At 44.5% G+C, this 19448-nt stretch overlaps 1 protein-coding gene across 1 annotated transcript in view; it reads left to right on the top strand.

The window, feature by feature from the left end:
* lyst (lysosomal trafficking regulator) overlaps window positions 1-19448 on the top strand; it is a 153211-nt gene that overhangs the window by 96053 nt on the left and 37710 nt on the right. Inside the window, 5 exon segments of the mRNA XM_029701898.1 lie at window positions 567-719; window positions 6237-6428; window positions 9791-10029; window positions 16020-16229; window positions 17725-17901. Coding sequence (XP_029557758.1) covers window positions 567-719; window positions 6237-6428; window positions 9791-10029; window positions 16020-16229; window positions 17725-17901 — 971 coding nt within the window.

The following is a 19448-nucleotide window of genomic DNA, read 5'->3' on the forward strand; positions in this document are numbered from 1 at the left end:
GTAATCAAACCCACAAATGCTGATGCTCCAGATACTCAACTAGTCTAAAGAAGGCCGGTTTTATTGCTTCATAATCAGTACAACAGTTTTCAGCTGTGCTAACATAATTGCAAAAGGGTTTTCTAATTATCAATTAGCCTTTTAAAATGCTAAACTTGGATTAGCTAACACAATGTGCCATTGGAACACAGGAGTGATGGTTGCTGATAATGGGCCTCTGAACGCCTATGTAGATATTCCATTAAAAAATCTTCTGTTTCCAGCTAAAATAGTCATTTACAACATTAACAATGTCTACACTGTATTTCTGATCAATTTGATGTTATTTTATAGGAAAGAAATGTTGATTTCAAAAACAAGGACATTTCTAAGTGACACCAAACTTTTGATCGGTAGTGTATATTATATAGGGCAGATGGTAGGTATAGTAAAGCATGGGAAAGCATTCCTCATGAAGCTGATATGGGTTATTTCATAGTTTTGACGTCTTCAATGTTATTCTACCCTTGAATGAGTAGGTGTGTCTTGACTGGTACTGAATCTACTCATTCCCTCTCCTTCTGTAGAGATGGCAGTGGCCCTGCAGTTCCGCGTCCTCCAATCAGCTATTGAGTTCATAAAGACGACAGCTAATCAGGACCCTCAGAAGCTGAGTAGCTCTGTCAACGTGCCCACCTCTTCTCACCATGCCATCTACCAGAAACGCAAGAGCATCGCAGGTGAGAGGATATCCCATGCTTGGTTAGTTGGGGCCAAGAGCATCGCAGGTGAGAGGATATCCCATGCTTGGTTAGTTGGGGCCAAGAGCATTGCAGGTGAGAGGATATCCCATGCTTGGTTAGTTGGGGCCAAGAGCATTGCAGGTGTGAGAATGTCCCATGCTTGGTTAGTTGGGGCCAAGAGCATCGCAGGTGAGAGGATATCCCATGCTTGGTTAGTTGGGGCCAAGAGCATCGCAGGTGAGGGGATATCCCATGTTTAGTTAATTAGTTAGTTAGTTAGGGCCAAGACCATCACCGGTGACAGGATACCCCATGGTTGGTTGGTTGGTTGGTTAGTTAGGGCCAAAAGCATCACAGGTGAGAGGATAACCCATGGTTGGTTGGTTGGTTGGTTGGTTGGTTGGTTGGTTGGTTGGTTGGTTGGTTAGGGCCAATACCACAGGTGAGAGGATATCCCATAGTTAGGTAGTTAGTGCCAGTACCAACACAGGTGAGAGGATATACCATGGTTGGTTGGTTGGTTGGTTGGTTGGTTGGTTGGTTGGTTGGTTGGTTAGGGCCAAGACCATCACAGGTGAGAGGATATCCCATAGTTAGTTAGTTAGTTAGTTAGTTAGTTAGTTAGTTAGTTAGTTAGGACCAAGACCATCACAGGTGAGAGGATATCCCATGGTTGGTTGGTTAGTTAGTTAGTTAGTTAGTTAGTTAGTTAGTTAGTTAGTTAGTTAGTTAGTTAGTTAGTTAGGGCCAAGACCATCACAGGTGAGAGGATATCCCATGGTTGGTTAGTTAGTTAGTTAGTTAGTTAGTTAGTTAGTTAGTTAGTTAGTTAGTTAGTTAGTTAGTTAGTTAGTTAGGGCCAAGACCATCACAGGTGAGAGGATATCCCATAGTTAGTTAGTTAGTTAGTTAGTTAGTTCCAATAGCATAGGACTGTGTTGCTCAGGGTCTTGAAGAAGAATACTCCTTGGTTGTCCAGTTTACTTTACAGTCCACAGATCTAAGGGAAATGAGAGCTCTATCCGTTAGAGTTGTCATGGTTAATTACATATTAATGGCACAATGCAAAATACTGTTTCCAATGTGGTTGTCGGTGTAACTGCTTTGTAGTAATGAGATGTTTAGTGAAATATACTGAACAAAAATATAAATGCAACATGTAAAGTGTTGGTCCCATGTTTCATGAGCTGAAATAAAAGATCCCAGAAATGTTCCATATGCACAAAAAGCTTATTTCTCTCAAATTTTGTGGACAACATTGTTCACGTCCCTGTTAGTGAGCATTTCTCCTTTGTCAAGATAATCCATCCACCTGACAGGTGTGGCATATCAAGAAGCTGATTACACAGCATGATCATTACACAGGTGCACCTTGTGCTGTGGACAATAAAAGGCCACTCTAAAATGTGCAGCTTTGTCACACAACACAGTGCTACAGATGTCTCAAGTCGAGGGAGAATATAATTGGCGTGCTGACTGCAGGAATGTCCACCAGAGCTGTTGCCAGATAATTTAATGCCCATTTCTCTACAATAAGCTGCCTCCAATGTCGTTTTAGAGAATTTGGCAGTACATCCAAGCTACTGACAACAAACAGAATTGCATTTTATCGATGGCAGTTTGAATGCACAGAGATACCGTGACTAGATCCTGAGGCCGATTGTCGTGCCATTCATCTGCCGCCATCACCTCATGTTTCATCATGATAATGCACTGGCCCATGTCGTAAGGATCTGTACACAATTCCTGGAAGCTGAAAAAGGCCCAGTTCTTTCAAATGGTGGTCACACCAGATACTGACTGGTTTTCTGATCCACACCCCTACTTTTTGTTCTAAAATATCTGTGACCAACAGATATCTGTATTCCCAGTCATGTGAAACCCATAGAAGAGGGCCTAATTAATTTATTTCAATTGACTGATTTCCTTATATGAACTGTAACTCAGTAAAGTCTTTGAAATTGTTGCATGTTGCGTATATATTTTTGTTCGGTGTAGTTATTATGACCAGTCTGAAATGTTTAGTGAAAATAGTTACAGTTGAAGTCAGAAGTTTACATACACCTTAGCCAAATACATTTAAACTCAGTTTTTCACAATTCCTGACATTTAATTCTAGTAAAAATTCCCTGTATTAGGTCAGTTAGGATCACCACTTTATTTTAAGAATGTGAAATGTCAGAATAATAGTTGAGAGAATTATTTCAGCTTTTATTTCTTTCATCACATTCCCAGTGGGTCAGAAGTTTACATACACTTAATTAGTATTTGGTAGCATTGCCTTTAAATTGTTTAACTTGGGTCAAACGTTTCGGGTAGCCTTCCACAAGCTTCCCACAATAAATTGGGGGAATTTTGGCCCATTCCTCCTGACAGAGCTGGTGTAACTGAGTCAGGTTTGTAGGCCTCCTTGCTTGCACACGCTTTTTCAGTTCCGCCCACAAATTTTCTATAGAATTGAGGTCAGGGCTTTGCGATGGCCACTTCAATACCTTGACTTAGTTTTCCTTAAGCCATCTTTCCACAACTTTGGAAGTATGTTTGGGGTCATTGTCCATTTGGAAGACCCATTTGCGACCAAGCTTTAACTTCCTGACTGATGTCTTGAGATGTTGCTTCAATATATCCACATAATCTTCCTACCTCATGATGCCATGTATTTTGTGAAGTGCACCAGTCCCTCCTGCAGCAAAGCACCCCCACAACATGATGCTGCCACCCCCGTGCTTCACGGTTGGGATGGTGTTCCTCGGCTTGCAAGCCTCCACCTTTTTAATCCAAACATAACGATGGTCATTATGGCCAAACAGTTCTATTTTTGTTTCATCAGACCAGAGGACATTTCTCCAAAAAGTACGATCTTTGTCTCCATGTGCAGTTGCAAACCATAGTCTGGCTTTTTTATGGCGGTTTTGGAGCAGTGGCTTCTTCCTTGCTGAGCAGCCTTTCAGGTTATGTCGATATAGGACTCGTTTTACTGTGGATATAGATACTATACTTTCGTACCTGTTTCCTCCAGCATCTTCAAGGTCCTTTGCTGTTGTTCTGGGATTGTTTTTGCACTTTTCGCACCAAAGTACGTTCATCTCTAGGAGACAGAACGCGTCTCCTTCCTGAGCGGTATGACGGCTGCGTGGTCCCATGGTGTTTATACTTGCGTACTATTGTTTGTACAGATGAACATGGTACCTTCAGGCATTTGGAAATTGCTCCGAAGGAAGAACCAGACTTGTGGAGCTCAAAAAAAAAATTTGTCTGAGGTCTTGGCTGATTTCTTTTAATTTTCAAATTATGTCAAGCAAAGAGGTACTGAGTTTGAAGGTAGGCCTTGAAATACATCCTTAGGCACACCACCAATTGACTCAAATGATGTCAATTAGCCTATCAGAAGCTTCTAAAGCCATGACATCCTTTTCTGGAGTTTTCCAAGCTGTTTAAAGGCACAGTCAACTCAGTGTATGTAAACGTCTGACCCACTGGAAATGTGATACAGTGAATAATAAGTGAAATAATCTGTCTGTAAACAATTGTTGGAAAAATGACTTGTGTCATGCACAAAGTAGATGTCCTAACCGACTTGCCAAAACTATAGTTTGTTAACAAGACATTTGTGGAGTGGTTGAAAAACTAGTATTAATGACTCCAACCTAAGTGTATGTAAACTTCCGACTTCAACTGTATGACCAGTCTGAGATGTTATCATGACCAGTCTGAGATGTTATCATGACCAGTCTGAGATGTTATCATGACCAGTCTGAGATGTTATCATGACCAGTCTGAGATGTTATCATGACCAGTCTGAGATGTTATCATGACCAGTCTGAGATGTTATCATGACCAGTCTGAGATGTTATCATGACCAGTCTGAGATGTTATCATGACCAGTCTGAGATGTTGTCATGACCAGTCTGAGATGTTGTCATGACCAGTCTGAGATGTTGTCATGACCAGTCTGAGATGTTATCATGACCAGTCTGAGATGTTATCATGACCAGTCTGAGATGTTGTCATGACCAGTCTGAGATGTTGTCATGACCAGTCTGAGATGTTGTCATGACCAGTCTGAGATGTTATCATGACCAGTCTGAGATGTTTAGTGAAATAGTTATGACCAGTCTAAGGTGTTATCGTGACCAGTCTGAGATGTTATTATGACCAGTCTAAGATGTTATCTTGACCAGTCTGAGATGTTATCTTGGCCAGTCTGAGATGTTATCTTGGCCAGTCTGAGATGTTATCATGACCAGTCTGAGATGTTATCATGACCAGTCTGAGATGTTATCATGACCAGTCTGAGATGTTTAGTGAAATAGTTATGACCAGTCTAAGGTGTTATCGTGACCAGTCTGAGATGTTATTATGACCAGTCTAAGATGTTATCTTGACCAGTCTGAGATGTTATCTTGGCCAGTCTGAGATGTTATCATGACCAGTCTGAGATGTTTAGTGAAATAGTTATGACCAGTCTAAGGTGTTATCGTGACCAGTCTGAGATGTTATTATGACCAGTCTAAGATGTTATCTTGGCCAGTCTGAGATGTTATCTTGGCCAGTCTGAGATGTTATCATGACCAGTCTGAGATGTTATCATGACCAGTCTGAGATGTTATCATGACCAGTCTGAGATGTTTAGTGAAATAGTTATGACCAGTCTAAGGTGTTATCGTGACCAGTCTGAGATGTTATTATGACCAGTCTAAGATGTTATCTTGACCAGTCTGAGATGTTATCTTGGCCAGTCTGAGATGTTATCATGACCAGTCTGAGATGTTATCATGACCAGTCTGAGATGTTATCATGGCCAGTCTTTCATTCTTGTCATTTCCTAATCAGGTGTTACCTGTTATCTACCCTGCAACTCACCTGTGTCTCTTCATCCCCCCACTCCAAGGTTCCATGGCCATGGTTATGAGAGACAGCATTATTCCCCGTATTCCACGGCAGCACTACTGTTCGAACGGCCAGATCCCCCTGCCTCCCCCCTTCTGCTTCCTGTCTGAGACCTCCCCCCTCCCCTCCCCCACCGACACCACTTCCTATGTGTTCCTATGTGACTCAGGTAGCCACGCTGGGATCTGGGACCCAGTGTCCTCTCTCTGTCTGTGTAGAGGATAACATTATCCCCCCAGAACCCTAACTCTTGCTGTGAACTACTCACCCCTCCTATAATCCCAGTCTCTGCTCTACTGCATGGAAAGAGCAGAGAGACATGACTCGCCCAGTACACTCAGACATTACTGGTGCCCGTGTGTGTGTGTGCAGACTACAAATGTGAAAGTTCTCACCCTAACCTGTTTGAAGATTTCAGTTCACACTTATGGCTTGTAGATTCCTGGTAAAAAATTCCCACAGAGAATCTAGTCCATGTCAAGCCTGACATGTGATGAAGATATGCTAGCAGCATGTAATGGAAGTTACTAAGCATTCTCTGTAGGATCACCTGTGTGTGATTTAACACTTTCTTTGCCCTCACGTTAGAATCACCTCTATAATACATGTTGCCTGTATCCCCAGGTCGGCGTCGCTTCTCCCTGGCCCAGTCAGACAGTCTACTGACCAGGATGCGTTCTGTAGCCAGTGATGAGCTGAACCAGATGATGCAGAGAAGGATGAGTCAGGAGAACCCCATCAGGGCATCAGAGACTGAGTTCATTCAGAGACTACAGAGACTGGTAGTGCTGGCTGTCAACAGGCTCATCTATCATGGTAAATATGGTAAAACGGGCTCATCTATCATGGTAAATTTGGTAAAACAGGCTCATCTATCATGGTGAATATGGTAAAACAGGCTCATCTATCATGGTAAATATGGTAAAACAGGCTCATCTATCATGGTAAATATGGTAAAACAGGCTCATCTATCATGGTAAGTATGGTAAAACAGGCTCATCTATCATGGTAAATATGGTAAAACAGGCTCATCTATCATGGTAAATATGGTAAAACAGGCTCATCTATCATGGTAAATATGGTAAAACAGGCTCATCTATCATGGTAAATCAGGCTCATCTATACAACATACTCCTACAGCAGGGAAATACAAGGGAACTACGGTAATACACAGCGACTGAGTTCATACAGAGACTACAGAGACCTGTGGTTCTGGCTGTCAACAGGCTCATATACCATTGTAAACACGGTAACACATATACAGGCTCATTTATCATAGTAAATACGGTAATAAATACATAGGTTCGTATGCCATAGTAAATACGGTAGTAAATACACAGGCTCATTTTTATTTTAACATATACCACAGTAAATATGGTGATAGAACAGGCTCATATACCACGGTTAGTACCGTACTAATTATCTGATATTTGATACTAATTATCTGTCACTCAGAGCACATTGTGATGTTCCTTCACTACTGCTCTGTCACTCAGAGCACATTGTGATGTTCCTTCACTACTGCTCTGTCACTCAGAGCACATTGTGATGTTCCTTCACTACTGCTCTGTCACTCAGAGCACATTGTGATGTTCTTATTGTTATTAAACAACCCGCCAAATGCACATGATTTGCTTACTTAGTCCTGTTGAATTCTCAACAACAGGTTAATAAATAGCCTAATGCATGGCTGGCTACTACTACCTGCATTTACTCCAGACAGATGTAGATGAAGGTAGGGTCATTATAATGATGTGTCAGTCGGTAAACATGCCTGGGAGAGAAGAGATGATAACATAACTACAGACGTCATCAGAAATTGAATAATTATACGGACAGACAAAGTAGACCTACTAAAACAACCATATGGCCTCAGCCAAGTAGACCTACTAAAACGACCATATGGCCTCAGCCAAGTAGACCTACTAAAACGACCATATGGCCTCAGCCAAGTAGACCTACTAAAACGACCATATGGCCTCAGCCAAGTAGACCTACTAAAACGACCATATGGCCTCAGCCAAGTAGACCTACTAAAACGACCATATGGCCTCAGCCAAGTAGACCTACTAAAACGACCATATGGCCTCAGCCAAGTAGACCTACTAAAATGACCATATGGCCTCAGCCAAGTAGATCTACTGAAACAACAATATGACCTCAGCCAAGTAGACCCACTAAAACGACCATATGACCTCAGCCAAGTAGACCTACTGAAACATCATATGGCCTCAGCCAAGTAGACGTACTAAAACGACCATATGGCCTCAGCCAAGTAGACCTACTAAAACAACCATATGGTCTCAGCCAAGTAGACCTACTGAAACACCATATGGCCTCAGCCAAGTAGACCTACTGAAACGACCATATGGCCTCAGCCAAGTAGACCTACTGAAACGACCATATGGCCTCAGCCAAGTAGACCTACTAAAACGACCATATGGCCTCAGCCAAGTAGACCTACTGAAACATCATATGGCCTCAGCCAAGTAGACCTACTAAAACAACCATATGGCCTCAGCCAAGTAGATCTACTGAAACATCATATGGCCTCAGCCAAGTAGACCCTACTAAATGACCATATGGCCTGAGCCAAGTCGACCTACTGAAACATCATATGGCCTCAGCCAAGTAGACCTACTAAACGACCATATGGCCTCAGCCAAGTAGACCTACTGAAACACCATATGGCCTCAGCCAAGTAGCCCTACTAAAACACCATATGGCCTCAGCCAAGTAGACCTACTGAAACACCATATGGCCTCAGCCAAGTAGACCTACTGAAACACCATATGGCCTCAGCCAAGTAGACCTACTGAAACATCATATGGCCTCAGCCAAGTAGACCTACTAAACGACCATATGGCCTCAGCCAAGTAGACCTACTAAACGACCATATGGCCTCAGCCAAGTAGACCTACTGAAACATCATATGGCCTCAGCCAAGTAGACCTACTAAAACGACCATATGACCTCAGCCAAGTAGACCTACTGAAACATCATATGGCCTCAGCCAAGTAGACCCTACTAAATGACCATATGGCCTGAGCCAAGTAGACTTACTGAAACATCATGTGGCCTCAGCCAAGTAGACCTACTAAACGACCATATGGCCTTAGCCAAGTAGACCTACTAAAACAACCATATGGCCTCAGCCAAGTAGACCTACTAAAACAACCATATGGCCTCAGCCAAGTAGACCTACTAAAACGACCATATGGCCTCAGCCAAGTAGACCCTACTGAAACGACCATATGGCCTCAGCCAAGTAGACCTACTGAAATGACCATATGGCCTCAGCCATGTAGACCTACTAAAACGACCATATGGCCTCAGCCAAGTAGACCCACTGAAATGACCATATGGCCTCAGCCATGTAGACCTACTAAAACGACCATATGGCCTCAGCCATGTAGACCTACTAAAACGACCATATGGCCTCAGCCAAGGAGACTGACTAAAACGACCATATGGCCTCAGCCAAGTAGACCTATTAAAACGACCATATGGCCTCAGCCAAGTAGACCTACTAAAACGACCATATGGCCTCAACCAAGTAGACCTACTAAACAACCATATGGCCTCAGCCAAGTACCCAGGTAATAACTAGGTTGAACACCAATGGCTAGCTACGAACACTGTTTGAGTGAAATAGAGATGAGTGCTGGCAGGTGAAAATGATCTCTGATCACGGATAATAAATAAATACATTCTTGGTCATTTCTTGTGTCATAATCATACTCTGAAAGATCTCCATATCTCTTACAATACTCGTTTTGTCTGAGTACTCGGCACACCCCTACTAGATAGTAAATGGATTAATTGTAGTGTGCCTATTGGAACAGAGCCTGTGTCTATACTCTGCAGTGTTTCATGCTGTTGTGCTATCTTCCCATTCTGACTAATAAGGCATTCTTCTTCCTCCTCCTCCTCTTCTGTTCCCCCTCTCCTCCTCCTCCGCCTCCTCTGTTCCCCTCCTCCTCCACTGTTCCCCCTCTCCTCCTCCTCCTCTGTTCCCCCTCTCCTTCTCTGTTCCCCCTCTCCTCCTCCTCTTCTGTTCCCCCTCTCCTCCTCCTCATCCTCCTCCTCTGTTCCCACTCTCCTCCTCTGTTCCCCCTCCTCTGTTCCCACTCTCCTTCTCTGTTCCCCCTCTCCTCCTCCATCTGTTCCCTCTCCAGACGTGAGCCAAGACTTCTACGACCTGCTGAACTTCCCAGACTCCCCGGACCACCACCTGACCCCTGACCCTGTCGACCCTATCGACCACGCCCCCGAGGAAGACGGCTCCATCCCCGGCTCATCAGGCCACACCCCTGGCCCGCCCTCTCCCCTCCCCTTCCCCCTCCCCCCGGCCAACATGAAGAGTTTCCAGAAAGACATTCTCAGACTGATGATGGACGGGATCAAGATCAGTCTGGTTAGTGGTGGTTATAATCAGTCTGCTTAGTGGGGGTTATAATCAGTCTGCTTAGTGGTGGTTATAATCAGTCTGCTTAGCGGTGATTATAATCAGTCTGCTTAGCGGTGGTTATAATCAGTCTCCTTAGCGGTGGTTATAATCAGTCTGCTTAGCGGTGGTTATAATCAGTCTGCTTAGTGGTGGATATAATCAGTCTGCTTAGTGGTGGTTGTAATCAGTCTGGTTAGTAGTGGTTATAATCAGTCTGGTTAGTGGTGATTATAATCAGTCTGCTTATTGGTGGTTATAATCAGTCTGCTTAGTGGTAGTTATAATCAGTCTGGTTATAATCAGTCTGCTTAGTGGTGGTTATAATCAGTCTGCTTAGTCTGGTTAGTGGTGGTTATAATCAGTCTGGTTATAATCAGTATGTTTAGTGGTGGTTATAATCAGTCTGCGTAGCGGTGGTTATAATCAGTCTGCGTAGCGGTGGTTATAATCAGTCTGCTTAGCGGTGGTTATAATCAGTCTGCTTAGCGGTGGTTCTAATCAGTCTGCTTAGCGGTGGTTCTAATCAGTCTGCTTAGCGGTGGTTCTAATCAGTCTGCTTAGCGGTGGTTATAATCAGTCTGCTTAGCGGTGTTTATAATCAGTCTGCTTAGCGGTGGTTATAATCAGTCTGCTTAGCGGTGGATATAATCAGTCTGCTTAGTGGTGGTTGTAATCAGTCTGGTTAGTAGTGGTTATAATCAGTCTGGTTAGTGGTGGTTATAATCAGTCTGCTTATTGGTGGTTATAATCAGTCTGCTTAGTGGTAGTTATAATCAGTCTGGTTATAATCAGTCTGCTTAGTGGTGGTTATAATCAGTCTGGTTATAATCAGTCTGCTTAGTGGTGGTTATAATCAGTCTGCTTAGTCTGGTTAGTGGTGGTTATAATCAGTCTGGTTATAATCAGTATGTTTAGTGGTGGTTATAATCAGTCTGCGTAGCGGTGGTTATAATCAGTCTGCGTAGCGGTGGTTATAATCAGTCTGCTTAGCGGTGGTTCTAATCAGTCTGCTTAGCGGTGGTTCTAATCAGTCTGCGTAGCGGTGGTTATAATCAGTCTGCTTAGCGGTGGTTCTAATCAGTCTGCTTAGCGGTGGTTATAATCAGTCTGCTTAGCGGTGGTTATAATCAGTCTGGTTAGTCTGGTTAGAGGTGGTTATAATCAGTCTGGTTAGTGGTGGTTATAATCAGTCTGGTTAGTGGTGGTTATAATCAGTCTGGTTAGTGGTGGTTATAATCAGTCTGGTTATTGGTGGTTATAATCAGTCTGCTTAGTGGTGGTTATAATCAGTCTGCTTAGTGGTGGTTATAATCAGTCTGGTTAGTGGTGGTTATAATCAGTCTGCTTAGTGGTGGTTATAAGCAGTGTGGTTAGTGGTGGTTATAATCAGTCTGGTTAGTGGTGGTTATAATCAGTCTGGTTTGTGGTGGTTATAATCAGTCTGGTTAGCGGTGGTTATAATCAGTCTGGTTAGCGGTGGTTATAATCAGTCTGGTTAGCGGTGGTTATAAGCAGTCTGGTTAGCGGTGGTTATAAGCAGTCTGGTTAGCGGTGGTTATAAGCAGTCTGCTTAGTGGTGGTTATAATCAGTCTGGTTATAATCAGTCTGGTTAGTGGTGGTTATAATCAGTCTGCTTAGTCTGGTTAGTGGTGGTTATAATCAGTCTGGTTATAATCAGTCTGGTTATAATCAGTCTGCTTAGTGGTGGTTATAATCAGTCTGCTTAGTCTGGTTAGTGGTGGTTATAATCAGTCTGGTTATAATCAGTCTGGTTAGTGGTGGTTATAATCAGTCTGGTTAGTGGTGGTTATAAGCAGTTTCCATTTATTCAATTTGGAAAGGAAACTACAATTTTTTTAATTGGACTTTCAGTTTGCTTCTTCAGTTGAATGGACCCCGACCCTGGTTTTAATACCTCTGTTTTTCTCCTTCTGTTTGTGCAGTGGGTATTGACATCTCATGACGTGTGAGATGATAGACCGTGATGTGAAGTTACCTTTCAGTGTGTTAGAACTCCCTCTGAATCTCAATGGAACCAATAGAGGGAGGCTCATGCGTGTACAGAATGGACGCATGGGGAGGGAGTGGCTCCGTTCTGTACCGATAGGACGCATGGGGAGGGAGTGGCTCCGTTCTGTACCAATAGGACGCATGGGAAGGGAGTGGCTCCGTTCTGTACCAATAGGACGCATGGGGAGGGAGTGGCTCCGTTCTGTACTGATAGGATTATATGTGTTATATATTATATCTGTATTGATAGGATAGATAGGATTAAATGTGTTATATATTATATCTGTACTGATAGGATAGATAGGATTATATGTGTTATATATTATATCTGTACTGATAGGATAGATAGGATTATATGTGTTATATATTATATCTGTACTGATAGGATAGGATTATATGTGTTATATATTATATCTTTACTGATAGGATTATATGTTTTATATATTATATCTGTACTGATAGGATTATATGTAGAAGCCAGACAACATAGTTTAACATTGATAGATCGTTATATTCCAAAGCAACCGGGAGACAGTGAGTGGTCAGGTATATATAACAGCGAACCAATCTGTGAGTAAAGCGACTCGAACCCAACAAGCCATGGCTTCCCTCAAAGAAACTACGCTGTGACTCAAACCCAACAAGCCATGGCTTCCCTCAGAGAAACTACGCTGTGACTCAAACCCAACAAGCCATGGCTTCCCTCAGAGAAACTACGCTGTGACTCAAACCCAACAAGCCATGGCTTCCCTCAGAGAAACTACACTGTGACTCAAACCCAACAAGCCATGGCTTCCCTCAGAGAATCTACACTGTGACTCAAACCCAACAAGCCATGGCTTCCCTCAGAGAAACTACGCTGTGACTCAAACCCAACAAGCCATGGCTTCCCCCAGAGAAACTATGCTGTGACTCAAACCCAACCATCCATGGCTTCCCTCAGAGAATCTACGCTGTGACTCAAACCCAACAGGCCATGGCTTCCCTCAGAGAAACTATGCTCTGACTCAAACCCAACAAGCCATGGCTTCCCTCAGAGGAACGACCCTGTGACTCAAACCCAACAAGCCATGGCTTCCCTCAGAGGAATGATGCTGTGACTCAAACCCAACAGGCCATGGCTTCCCCCAGAGAAAAAGACAAAGAAAAACTTGGAGATGCAAATGAGAGGAGCTAACAACTAAAGGATATCCAGGAGAACATAACTAAAATGCTCTGGTTAGTGGTGGTTACCACAACAAACGGCTGAAGGATATCCAGGATAACAGCTAAAATTCCCTCAATGCTCACCACAACAAACTGTTACAATCTGTTGTTAACAAAGTAGATTTGCTTGACAAGAAAGTAGTCTATCGTGTCAGCTATGTATATGCAGGCCGATCGCGTGGATGAACAGGACAACAAATGCTCCTTGAAATAAAGGTGCAAACTTTTGAAGTTCAACTGGACCAGCAAGAAAACGGAATGAGACAAAACAACATGAGAATATTGTCCCTACCAGAAGACGAGGAAAAAGGAGACCTTTTCCAGCTACGTGATCAAACTGATATCGGAGGAGCTTGGTGTGGATGTATCACCGGAGGATCTGGAGTGATGCCATCGGATCTGCGTGAAACATAAGAGCGCTAAATACCCTCGCATGATAATCTTCAAGTTGTGGAACGATCACATCAAAATCCATTTGATTCGTCCATGACCTGTCTCCTAGGCTGTCTCCTCTGTCTTACTTAAAACGTAAGCAATTCATTTCCAATCAAACAGTCACTGGGGGAAAACAGAAATCAAGTCTCAACTCCAATTCTCGGCAGTACTGTGGGTATGGAAGGAAACACAGAGAATGGAGTTCACGAGTGCCGATGAAGCCCTGAACAAGCTGCAGGAAACCTTTCCAGTTGAAAGAGATCCCAGTGCCCTGAGGAGAGACAGAAGCAGAAAAAAACAGATTAGCACACTAGACTACATACAGTGATGCCCAAGACCAGCTTATCGTTTTTCTGCTCCTTTGCACCCCAGTATCTCTACTTGCACATTCATCTTCTGCACATCTATCACTCCAGTGTTTAATTGCTAAAGTGTAATAATTTCACCACTATGGCCTATTTATTGCCTTACCTCCCTAATCTTACTACATTTGCACTAACTGTATATAGATTTTTCTATTGTGTTATTGACACTACATTTGTTTATTCCATGTGTAACTGTGTTGTTTGTGTCGCACTGCTTTGCTTTATCTTGGCCAGGTCGCAGTTATAAATGAGAACTTGTTCTCAACTAGCCTACCTGGTTAAATAAAGGGGAAATAAAAAATTGTAAATTGAGACAATATTGTTTCCTCCTCCCCCAATACAATCTAGACTCTATCGTCCCCAAGTAACTGTTCATCTCTAGGAGGTAGCGATGGAATTAGCCGGTTCCAATGAGATACAGTACAAAATACAATATAAAAGAGGAAATATAGCATATATACTACATGGCCAAAAGTATGTAGACATCTGCTTGTCAAACATCTCATTCCAAAATCATGGGCCTTAATATGGAGTTGGTCCCCCTTTGCTGCTATAACAGCCTCCACTCTTCTGGGAGGCTTTCCACGAGATGTTGGGACATTGCTGCTACAACAGCCTCCACTCTTCTGGGAAGGCTTTCCACTAGATGTTGGAACATTGCTGCTATAACAGCCTCCACTCTTCTGGGAAGGCTTTCCACTAGATGTTGGAACATTGCTGCTACAACAGCCTCCACTCTTCTGGGAAGGCTTTCCACTAGATGTTGGAACATTGCTGCTATAACAGCCTCCACACTTCTGGGAAGGCTTTCCACTAGATGTTGGAACATTGCTGCTATAACAGCCTCCACTCTTCTGGGAAGGCTTTCCACTAGATGTTGGAACATTGCTGCGGGGACTTGCTTCCATTCAGCCTCAAGTATTAGTGAGGTCGGACACTGATGTTGGGCGATTAGGCCTGGCTCGTAGTCGGCATTCCAATTCATACTAAAGGTGTTCGATGGGGTTGAGGTCAGGGCTCTGTGCAGGCCAGTAGAGTTCTTCCACACCGATCTCGACAAACCATTTCTGTATGGACCTCTCTTTGTGCACGGGGGCGTTGCCATGCTGGAACAGGAAATGGTTTATTTGGTTCTTCAATGGTAGAACTGATAAAGTTAACTTTGATTCTATTCAAGACCAACAAAATCCAACTTATTACATGGAATGTGCACGAGCTCCATGATGGGGGGAAGCATATTGTTCTTGAACATTTAAAGAGATTGTCAGCAGATGTGTTTTTCTTGCAAGAGTTACATTTAAAAAAGGAGGAATTCAATGTTTATAAAGAGGAGCTGGGTTGGAGAGGCCTATACTGCCACCTAGTGTAGGAACAGCAGAGGTGTAGGTAGAGGCCTATACTGCCACCTACTGTACTAACAGCGGAGGTGTAGGCATCCTGATAAATAAGACTACACACGTTTCCCTTATATCCCAGCACAATGACCAAGAAGGCTGTTTTCTAATGTTGATTTGTACCTTACATGGGGAAATACACATTGAGTTAATTGTATATGACCAGGCACAAGGGATGGAGGTGTGACCAGGCACTAGGGATGGAGGTGTGACCAGGCACTTGGGATGGAGGTGTGACCAGGCACTAGGGATGGAGGTGTGACCAGGCACTAGGGATGGAGGTGTGACCAGGCACTAGGGATGGAGGTGTAACCAGGCACTAGGGATGGAGGTGTGACCAGGCACTAGGGATGGAGGTGTGACCAGGCACTAGGGACAGAGGTGTAGAGGAGATGTAGTCATTGTTTGTGTGTGTCTGTCAGTTGTTGTTCGTATGTATATGTTGTCTTTTTTCTCATTTGTATCTGGTTTAAAAAAGGGGGGGAAACAACATATTATACAAAAAAATTACTTCTTCATAATGTGGGACTATGATTGTTCTCCCAGGGCAGTACGGGTCGTGGTGGAGCCCCCAGGCAGCAGTGGAGGAGGATCCTGTGGTCGTGTCGGGACACCTTCAGGGTTCAGATCGGGCGTCTCTTGGTACACACCCTCTCCCCTGCATTACCCCTCAGGGACAGGAAGGAGGCTCTAGAGTTTGTGCTCGACCCTGCAAACCCTGACTTCCTCAAGGAGAGCCTCAGCCCCGGGTTAGAGGTAAGAGGTCAGGGGTTGCTGTTAGGGCTGACCCCAGACATCCTCAGGGGGAGCCCCAGGTGAGAGGTCAGAGGTTGCTGTTAGGGTCAGGGTTAGGTGCTGAGCCCAGACATCCTCAGGGGGAGCCCCAGGTGAGAGGTCAGAGGTAGCTGTTAGGGTCAGGGTTAGGTGCTGAACCCAGACATCCTCAGGGGGAGCCCCAGGTGAGAGGTCTGAGGTAGCTGTTAGGGTCAGGGTTAGGTGCTGAACCCAGACATCCTCAGGGGGAGCCCCAGGTGAGAGGTCTGAGGTAGCTGTTAGGGTCAGGGTTAGGTGCTGAGCCCAGACATCCTCAGGCGGAGCCCCAGGTGAGAGGTCTGAGGTTGCTGTTAGGGTCAGGGTTAGGTGCTGACCCCAGACATCCTCAGGGAGAGCCTCAGCCCCAGGTGAGAGGATGAGAGCGAGAGAGTGAATGAATGAAAGGTTGAGATCGAGCTCGAGAGAGAGAGAGAGGGCGAGCTCGAGAGAGGGCGAGCTCGAGAGAGGGCGAGCTCGAGAGAGGGCGAGCTCGAGAGAGTGAGAGAGAGAGAGAGAGAGAGAGAGAGGGCGAGCTCGAGAGAGTGAGAGAGAGAGAGAGAGGGGCGAGAGAGAGAGAGAGGGCGAGAGAGAGAGAGAGGGCGAGAGAGAGAGGGCGAGAGAGAGAGAGAGAGAGAGAGAGAGAGAGAGAGAGAGAGAGGGCGAGCTCGAGAGAGAGGGCGAGCTCGAGAGAGGGAGAGGGCGAGAGAGGGAGAGGGCGAGCTCGAAAGAGGGAGAGGGCGAGCTCGAGACAGAGACAGGGCGATATCGAGAGAGAGGGAGGGAGGGCGATATCTTGAGAGAGAGGGAGGGCAATATCTTGAGAGAGAGGGAGGGCGAGATTAAGAGAGAGAGAGGGCGAGCTCGAGAGAGGGAGAGAGAGAGAGGGCGAGCTCGAGAGAGGGAGAGAGAGAGAGGACGAGCTCGAGAGAGGGAGAGAGAGAGAGGGCGAGCTCGGGAGAGGGAGAGGGGCGTGCTCGAGAGAGGGAGGGGGCGAGCTCGAGAGAGGGAGGGGGCGAGCTCGAGAGAGGGAGGGGGCGAGCTCGAGAGAGGGAGGGGGTGAGAGAGAGAGAGGGAGGGGGCGAGAGAGAGAGAGAGAGAGAGTGAGAGAGAGAGGGCGGGTCTCATGTTCCCATGTACGTACAGTAGAAATAACCCAGAGAGACATCATCATAGTTACCATGGCAGCCTGGTCAGTCTTACTGTTCCTTCTCCGGGGGGGGTTACTGTAGGTCGGACTGGTCTGTGATAGATGAAGGGATGGACTCATCCACTTTCTTATATACACGTCTGTCAGTTTGACCAAGGCGACTTGTAGATCAATGATTCTGCACAGTCCGACTGCAGTCAATCTCAAACACGCACATTGACTCACAAACCCTTGTCCTCTCTCCCTCCTCCCCCCCCCCCCCTCCCCTCCACTCTCCCTCTCCTCTCTCAGCATGGTCCCAAGCTAGCCATGTATCTGTATGAGATGCTCCATGACCACAAAGATGCTCTGACCAAAGAGGAGCAGAGTACTGTGGGCAGTTTCATGACATCACTGAAGCTGTGGGGTCATCGCTGCATCCCTCCCAGCGCACCACACAAACCAGACCTGCTCAAGGCTATCAAAGAGGTAACCTTTACCCTGACCCTATAATACGGGTGGGCAAACTACGGCCCACAGGCCGGATCCAGCCCGGGGGAGGTTTGAGTAAAAAAATATATATATTCCGTAAATCTTCAATTCATAGACTGGGTGTTTATTTGCTTAAATCACTGAACAGGCTTCTATTAAAGGCAGGCTTTTATTAGAGGTGGGCAGGCTTTTATTAGAGGCGGGCGGGCTTTTATTAGAGGCGGGCGGGCTTTTATTAGAGGCGGACATCTATTTCCTTAATGTACACAACATAGTTTACATAGTTCATTGTTTAACTCCACCATTCATTTCCTGCACTAATGTGTTATAATTTACACACTGTGTCACGTTTATTTTGTCTTACTATGCCTCAAAAACATAAACAACTTTTCCTTGACTGAATAATTATCCTCCTCTTTATCTGTATTTTCATCAGTTCTTACTTTCGCCACTCGAGGGCGATCAGTTAATTGCTGGGGTTCTGTACTCCCGAAGTTGACTATTTTTGTTCTTGCCAGTTAGCTAGCTGTTCTCAGCTGTTAGCAGCCAATGGCTAGAAGTTTCTTGCTGGCGATAAAAATGGATGATTGTTGTCATTTTTTTGAGTCATTACTGAATTATTTAATGTAACAAATCAAACATTAAATCTTGTAAGTAATTCATGGTAACAAATCATTTAGACCAGGCGTTTATCTGATGATGAAATGTATACCGTTGCCTGGCTATTAATAGGGACAGGCAGCTATTTGAGACTTGCCGTTTCATTTATATACTGAAACATGTAAAGGTTTGGTCCCATGTTTCATGAGCTGAAATAAAAGATCCCATACATGTTATGGTATGGGCAGGCATAACCTACGGACAACGAATACACAGTTGAATTTTATCAATGGCAATTTGAACGCACAGAGATACCGTGACGAGATCCTGAGGCCCATTGCCGTGCCATTCCATCCACCGCCATCACCTCATGTTTCAGCATGATAATGCACGGCCCCATGTCACAAGGATCTCTACACAATTCCTGGAAGCTGAAAATGTCCCAGTTCTTCCATGGCCTGCGTACTCACCAGACATGTCACCCGTTGAAGTGTACGACAGCGTATTCCAGTTCCCGCCAATATCCAGCAAATTCGTACAGCCATTGAAGAAGAGTGGGACAACATTCCACAATCAACAGCCTGATCAACTCTATGAGAAGGAGATGTGTCAGATCAGATACTGACTGGTTTTCTGATCCACGCCCCTACCTTTTTTTAAGGTATCTGTGTCTAACAGAGACATATCTGTATTCCCAGTCATGTGAAATCTATAGATTAGGGCCTCATGAATTTTATTCCAATTGACTGATTTCTTTAAATGAACTGTAACTCAGTAAAATCTTTTGAAATTGTTGCGTTTAGATTTTTGTTAAGTATAAATTTAACAGAACTCTTGAAAGTTTAAAATTAGATAAAGTACATATAAATTATAATGGACCTACACTGAGTTTACAAAACATTAGGAATACCTTCCTAATATTGAGTTGGATTAGGGTTCAACAG

Source organism: Salmo trutta, chromosome 2 (assembly GCF_901001165.1).
Source record: "Salmo trutta chromosome 2, fSalTru1.1, whole genome shotgun sequence".
Taxonomy (NCBI): Eukaryota; Metazoa; Chordata; class Actinopteri; order Salmoniformes; family Salmonidae; genus Salmo; species Salmo trutta.